This window comes from Seriola lalandi, unplaced genomic scaffold (assembly GCF_002814215.2).
Source record: "Seriola lalandi dorsalis isolate HSWRI2012SDOR001 ecotype SW California unplaced genomic scaffold, Sedor1 jcf7180002054697, whole genome shotgun sequence".
Taxonomy (NCBI): domain Eukaryota; kingdom Metazoa; phylum Chordata; class Actinopteri; order Carangiformes; family Carangidae; genus Seriola; species Seriola lalandi.
This window is the reverse complement of record NW_019525250.1, coordinates 255,569-263,627: the sequence shown is the minus strand read 5'-3', so window position 1 is coordinate 263,627 and position 8,059 is coordinate 255,569. Positions and strand designations below refer to the sequence as shown.

At 39.5% G+C, this 8,059-nt stretch overlaps 1 protein-coding gene across 1 annotated transcript; it reads left to right on the top strand.

The window, feature by feature from the left end:
- Nucleotides 1–1,573: 1,573 nt before the first annotated feature.
- Nucleotides 1,574–7,735, top strand: loxa (lysyl oxidase a). The gene is made up of 7 exons (XM_023424028.2): nucleotides 1,574–2,433; nucleotides 2,726–2,834; nucleotides 3,319–3,456; nucleotides 4,918–5,074; nucleotides 6,708–6,803; nucleotides 6,977–7,092; nucleotides 7,193–7,735. Exons 1-7 carry the CDS (start codon nucleotides 1,773–1,775, stop codon nucleotides 7,197–7,199), a joined length of 1,284 nt encoding a protein of 427 aa, XP_023279796.1. The 5' UTR covers nucleotides 1,574–1,772; the 3' UTR covers nucleotides 7,200–7,735.
- Nucleotides 7,736–8,059: the final 324 nt, after the last annotated feature.

The window sequence follows — 8,059 nt, the reverse complement described above, 5'->3', positions numbered from 1 at the left end:
TATAAATAAAGGTTAGAAAAATGCTCCAAATGTTGCTGTTAGCATTTTCTCAAGTTCATAGATAATGAGAGCCAGATTTGTACAGTGTCTGTAGGTAGCTACTACCAGCAACTATTTTTGGTTTCAACACTATTTGTGCTACTCCAGGATTTGGTTCTAGACACTAATTCATGTCAAAGACAAAAACAAAATCTGAAGATATAGTCTAACAAAGATTGTGGAGTTTGTCTAAGGAAAGGCCATAATCCCTCACTTCCTAAACTACTCCCTCAGGTACTTATGAGAAGAGAAAATAGCATGGAGAAGTCCAATATCATTTTCAGTCATCTGCCCCCTAGTGTCCAGGATACATGACACTGTAATTGAGCTGTTATTACACTACAGAAGATCTTTACTTTGTGCTGCATCCGTTATCATCTGTGACATGAAGTTGGGGTCTGTCAGGAAAAAGCCTTTGCTGCTTTATTTTGTTATCTATTTTTCTTTAACTGCATTTCTGGAGATTTCATTTAGAAACTGTGAGCTGTTATGAATCTCACTCATAACAGCTCATAAATCCATCTGATATGATCTACATATGAGTGAAATACAGTCAATAGCTCTCATAAAACTTTGTAGTCTCAGAAACTGTAAAATCCTTGTGAGCGTTTGTTGTGGTTTAGCAGCAGCCATCCTGTAGTCAGTTGTGTAGATGCTAGAAAGAATTTCCTGGTTTGCTAGACAGACCAAATGAATACGTTGGATAAAGTTTCCCAAGCTATGCATTATACCTCTGATGTTAACAGCAGGGCAGCTGGGCTACAGCGAATGATTTAGATTTATCAGGAGAGGAGCTTGGGGTCACCAGTCTGCCACCAGGCACAGTAATACAGATATCAAGTATCACCACAGCCTCATTTTGTTTATTGCTCAAAAGAGACTAATTATGACTTTATAGAGGATTACTGTGATATGCATGTGATGAGTCTCACGTTTTCAGCAAAGCTCCAGCAGACAGGAGTGAGGCGCGGCTGGGGTGGGGGGGGGGGTTGGCGGGCAGATGGTTTCCCAGAAAAATACTGAAAATGTTGCAGGCCCATCAAAGAGTCATGTTTAGGTTTCTGAGATCCTCCTATGAGAAAGTGGATGAGTGTAGAGACTTCTGGCAGAGTGTGTTGCAATTTGGTTGGGAGTTCATCCAACAGTCATGGAAAAGGCTACTTATCATGACATTTTGCTGATCTGACAGAGAAAGAAAAAATGAAGATAATATACAATAGTTTCTAGGAGATTAGTCATAATATTCATGAACTCATAAAATCATAACCAAGTAGGGTGGATTTCACATGAAAGTTGGCATCTGTTTCTGTGTCTGACTGTTTTTCATAAAACTCTAAGTGAAATGTGCATGGATGAAGTCGCTTGTTACTTATACACATTAACAACTTTCCATGGCCAGACTGAGCAGTTATCAAACACACTTGATCAGACATCACGTATCCAGTATGGTTATATGAGCAGCAGCACCAGACCCAGACTTGTGTAACAGTTTCAGAAACTCCAAATGCTGAACTCCTCCTCCTCATCATCATCATCTCACTGGGCGCATCTGCAGGCTGCAGGAGCAGAGCGATATGAGTTTACACGGATACACTGAAACTTAGCTTTCTCCTCTTCTCACTGGATATCCTTCAAATAGAGATGAAGGACATTTAAGTGTGAGACAAGTGGCAACCCCGGCTCATTAGAAACATTTGCTTTGTCTCATTCCGTCTGCTTTAATTGCATTCACAATGGGATTACGCATATTTGGCACGCCATTTTACGCATATGCGTGCGTCTATTTATTTGTTTTCATCCTGCAAGCTGCCCAGTCTCAGAGAAATCCGAGTACACAACAAGGAAATAACCAGAGACCGGCTCTGCGGAATACACTACAGTGGTCACACAACGGCAAGATTTTTAGCATTTTAAGCCAGGGCTCGGAGTATCAGCCACCGAGGCGGAGGGGCGCACCTCAGGAGCAAGTGCAGGCACGACCTGTCACCATCATCCGAGATGCGGACGTGAGACATCAGGACACCCAGAGCCAGCCGGTGGCCCAGCAGCAGCAGCAGCAGCAGCCTCCCCGGTCAGAGTCCCACCCGCACAGCTCCGGCGGCCCCGTGCCTCTGTTCCAAAGGCTCGTCAGAGGGCACGAGCACCGCCAGCATCACAATGACCGGCCCGGTGAGCGCTCGGGGACGCAGAGGAGCAACAGAGCCAACGAGACCCAGGAAAAGGTCACTGTTAGTCCACCTCTGCCCAGGAGAGAAGACATGATGGTGGGTGACGATCCCTACGACCCCTACAAGTCCATTGATAGTGATAATCCATATTACAATCATTATGACGTTTACGAGAGACCGAGGCCCAGACAGAGACCCGGATATGGCACAAGTTATCATCAGTACGGTAAGAGTGGGGAAACAGCATTCAAGTCATTAATGGCATAGTCATTAGCCTACCTCTTAAAGGGATATTTACGATGCTAAAGTTGAATCAATTAATCACTTATCAATCGGTCATTCGACTAATCAGTTAGTGTGTCTATCTTGTTAAAAGTCTATCTCTACTTTCTGTTATATAATGTATCTATTTGTCATCTGTTAAAGTGGTTGTTGATTGGTTATTGGTTGATTCATGTTCAATGCTTGTCCTACTCAATTCATATCACTATTATCATGTTGTTGTTATGTTGCTGTAGGTCTTCCTGATCTTGTGCCTGACCCCTACTACATTCAAGCCTCTGCTTATGTCCAGAGAGTCCCAATGTATAACCTGAGATGTTCAGCTGAGGAAAACTGTTTGTCAAGGTATGGACTGCTGTCAGAACTGATCCACAGCGAAAGGAGAAAAAAACGAGTTTTCAGCCAAGTCTGAGTGTGATTCAGAGAGCTTTGAGCCATAACAACCACCTAAAGTGTTTGTGGGTGAGGGCTGTCCTGTGGAAGCATGAGATGAGGTAAAATTAACCAAATCCTTCCACTGATGGTGGGAGGTGGCGTCGTGGATTTCTGTAAAAGTTTAATCATAGTTTGCATGAGAGGAGAAAGCCTGGATGGTAAACACATTATTGAAAACTAACCCAAACAACCATCTTCCCCCAACTTTTTTTTTTCTACCCACCATTTATTTACACATCGACTGTGACACATAGACTTCCCTCAGACGCTGCTCCACTCAGAGGAGGGGATGTAGCGTGAAAAACAATCTTAGTGATGTCACTGTGTCCATATATGAGCAGTGCTTTTCGTTTTTCCTGCACACATATCCTCTTTCTTTGGTTTGTGCCTGCAGCTCAGCCTACAGAGCCAGTGTTAGAGACTACGACACCCGTATGCTGCTGAGGTTCCCTCAGAGAGTCAAGAACCAGGGGACAGCCGACTTCCTCCCCAGCAGGCCACGCTACTCCTGGGAGTGGCACAGCTGTCACCAGTGAGTGTAATGTCATGTCAGTGTTGTCCACCTCACATTCACACAGAGAAAAGAGTGTCTATGGTGTGTTGCTGTTCTAATCCATCATTTTGTTTTCATTGGCCAATGTGCTAGTTAACAAAGTATACAAATGCCAGGAAACCACAGGTGTCGATAAAATTGTACAAAATATTATGATAGAACAGTTCTAGGTTGTGAATGAGATAGTATGTGAAAGCTCCACATCAGCCCTTGAAAGTGGTTTTTGCAGGTTGCCTCTAAATAATGTATAAATAAAGTAATGTCTCAACAAATAAAACATAGTGTATTCAGAGAAGAATTAATTGACCCCAGAAGGATTTAATTAGAGTCATGTGCACGTTATATCCATGAATGAATAAACCAGCCAATGACTTGATCTGAGAATCCTACTGTGAATGTGAAGTGAGAGGTTTGAAGAGATCAAACTATATCTGAACATAAGAGTATTAATTGGAGATTAAAAACTTTTTGTTCATCATTGTGTACAGTACAAATATAAGTAGCTGAACTAGTTATTTCCAAGAGATACCATCATCACGATTTCTCTTTTCCAGTCTGTAGTTGTGGTATGGCACCCCCTGTTGAACCACAGTTGTGTTACTTTTGTCTGTTTTAGAGTTTTTGTTGGCTGTTATATTGTTTTGCAGAGATTATGGTATCAGAGCTGACATCTAAACATGAGTTTTATTTGTATATTTAGACTTTTAAAGATCTAACTTTCTATTTTTACAATCTCTACATAAAGACAGTAAAAATCTGCTTTGGGCTTCCACAAATGATGTGCCTGAACTCCACTTAACCTTTGAATTCAGTCATTTTTTACAACTGCAAAGCCAGACATTGTAAACTGAAGTTGTGTGGGAGATAATGAGTCAAAAAACTTCTGGTAGTTTTGTCCCGTTCTCGAGGTTACGGAAAAGCGCCTGGTTTTCCCTTGATTCCACAGAAACTACCTCAGTCCATAGTTATGTTGTGAAACAAACAGTTCACTGTGCTACTCCCCAAAATGGAGCACATTTGGCAGCAGTCCAATACAATGTTGATGTAAACGGTATAGATTTTTTGTCAGTGTTTTGAAAGTCAACTGAAGTTCAAATCCAGGCTGTTTTTATCTCATTAAACAAACTCTGTCATTCAGATAATGGAGTGAACATGTTTTAGATTCACTGCAGGTCAATGTAACCATGTAAATGATAAATAAAATAAACACCTGTGATGTTTTCAGTCAGAATGAACACTAGGAAATGTCCAACAGAATGTATCTAAATGTTAATCAGTAAATATGTAACTGTGGCTCAGTGACGAAAACAATCCCTGGTGGGTCTCTCAACATAAAACACTCCCTGGTTGTTTTAAAAAAGTCCCAGATTGATGTGGAACTCACTCAGTTTAGTTAAAAAAATGTCTGGAGTTGTTGAACACTGTGCTGCTGATCCACAGGCACTACCACAGCATGGATGAGTTCAGCCACTACGACCTGCTGGACGCCACCAGTCAAAGGTCGGTGGCTGAGGGCCACAAGGCCAGCTTCTGCCTGGAGGACACGTCCTGTGACTATGGATACTACAGGCGATATGCCTGCACCTCACATACCCAGGTGTCAAAGACAACTGCTGAAAACAAAACTGCAAATGTTATTTCTGACTTTAAAGCTGCTTGTATAAATATTTTTATATCAACAGAGGATCACATGACTTCTTGTAAATGAAAAGGTAAATACTGACTAAACCACAGAGGATTATCACTTTACTCTGCAGTTCCCCTCAGCTCTATGGAGCGTTTCAGCTTCATTCAGCTCATTGTTTTTGTCTCACAGCCAACAGATTTATCAGTTGTGGTTTACTCTAACCGCTCTCATCAGCGTCGGTTTCAGCTACAGCAACAGACAAAAAAGTTCTAAAAACCAACTCTATGCTATCTGCCCGGCAAAAAAGACAAAGTTGGCAACTTGCTGATGAAGACAGTGGAGTATTTATGGCTACAGAAGCAAGTGTTTCCCTCAAGAGATGGTGGAGACCAAAACAGAGCTAAAAGGAGAGTGAATAGGTGGCCAGAAAAACAATTCCAAACTAATCATAATTTTACTCCAGGTTGTGTTTTTTATGCAACTGTTTGCTAACAAGTTCACCATATCAACTTTATGAGGTTTAGCCTCATTTTAGCCACTTAGTGCCTATTAATTCTGACTCAATCCGCTAGCCTCTGCTGTAAATAAACAAGTATACAAAACAGTAACATCTAACTATCCAAAAAAACTGTTAAGCCTTAAATATCCACACTCTGGACAGAGACGCATATTTTTACAGTTACAGTTAACAGGGCATTTGTTTTAAAAATGAGCACAATGACCAAAAAGACGAGAGGCTAATCATTAATTCAATATGTTCAATATGTTCATATTTAAGTCATCTGTCATAGTGCCGACTGTCCATGTTGTACGTTGTACTAGCAGCCTGTCGGCAGACCAATAGACCGTTTTCACAGCAGACATTTTGATGTTCTTACTCATAATGGTGGCTCTATTCTTCTCTCAGTAAGTCATGCCAGTGTGACAGTGAGCCAGCATGAACAATACCCAGGAAAAAAAGTTTTCATATTATTTACGCTTGTTATTTTCCAAAATATCCTCTACAAAAAAGGCATATTTGAAATGCCAGTTCATTTCAAGACGTGAATTGGGATAACAACTTTACAGACTTGCTTTTCACTCAAAGATTTGGTCGTATGATTTGTGGTTCTTACATTTTATAAAAAAGAAAAAAAAAAGGAGAGTGGAGCTAAAATAAACAAGTGCTCTTTTACTGAAGCAGCTGTCTTTTAGAAAACAGCTTTAGTATTTCCTTTTTAGCACGAGCCAGTAGTGATGGTGATTTAATGATTTCCTGTTTCTTGTGTAAGATGACCCCACCTGCCTGAATGTCAGTTGTTTTGCACATGTTCTCTTTTTCCATCCTGCTCTTTTTTCCCTTTATTTTGAGTGGCTGATTTATTTCTCTACTTTTTTCTTTTCTTGTTTTTTTTTTTTTTTAATCCAAAACCACTTCTACGCTAATTACTTTCCTTTTAATTATAACCTTTAATTTTCATCATTAGATATTAGACTGTGATAGCATTAAAAACATTTTTAAAGTTACAGTTACTGCTCTATATGTACAACAGCCTTGTATTGTTTAATAAGAAGTTTGTTTTTGTTTATATAATGTTTTATATTGATGCTGTCCAATGTCCAGGGCCTGAGCCCAGGATGCTATGATACCTACAACGCAGACATTGACTGCCAGTGGATTGACATCACAGATGTGAAACCTGGAAACTATGTCCTCAAGGTTCGTCAGAAATACCAGATGATGTTTGGCCTTCCCTTGAGACACTAATAAAACCCTTTAAAAGAGTTACACTTCTGAGGAATCACATTGCATTCATCAACATTTGATTGTTATCTTTGCTGCCATATTGATTCTTATAGTTTTATATATTTTGTTGTTGTTGTTCTCCACAGATCAGTGTAAATCCATACTATCAGGTCCCAGAATCAGACTACAGCAACAACAATGTGCGCTGTGATGTTCGCTACACTGGCAACTACGCCTACGTGTCAGGTTGTCATATGTCATCGTAAGTATCATGTGTCAGCTGACAAATATTTCTATTTTATTTTTTGTGTTCCCTGTTGATTTGTCATTGTGTTTTAATTCTTTTACATATATTTTTTCAGGTATTAAGAGCTGAGTCATTCACAGCAGCTGAGCTGAGACGTTCTGTAAATGACAATGAAGAGGACTGCATATGAAAACATAAAAAAACAAAAAAACATAAAATGAGTAAGACTTGCATTCATTTTATAATTTAAAATACTCTCAATTTAGAAATCTGTCTTCATAGTGCCAGATATTGAATTCTTCTTTTCTTGTGTGGGAAAGTAGTTTTTTTTCTTCTCCGTAGTGAAAAGTATATTCTCTCTCTTCTCTTAAGTTTTCTTTGAGATTTTTTTCATTTTACTTACTTCTATTGCATTGTACTGTATGCTTGCATTTCATACTGCTTCTAAGATAGTTAGATGAAATTTAGAGGCCTAAAATAGCTAAATACACACATAAGCCGGCTTGCTCTCATTGTTAGGTCAATATCAGTTATATCACAATTTTAAAATGAACCACTTGTTTAAAGGAAAATGTATTTGTTATATTTATATGCAACGGAAGAAACTCTCTTTACTCCAAAGCTTTTGATGAAACTTGAATAAAACTTTGTGATATTATATCGCTGTTTTAGACCGATCAGTTTGAAGTCACCTCTTTGTCTCTGACTCGCCTTTGTTTCTTACCTTTTTCATTGTTTATTGTCTTTGCCACATACACATACACACACACACACACACACACACACACACACACACACACACACACACACCCATTGTAAAACAGAGAAAAGTAGCAAATCCTGACATTTACTGTAAGAAGCTGGAAGCAGAATTTGTATCTATTTATTTTTGAGCATTTTGCATTTACTTTCATAAAGATGGGGGACCTGTGAGAGACAAGTTATAAAAACAATGGTCAACACTCAAGTAGCAGAAACTGCT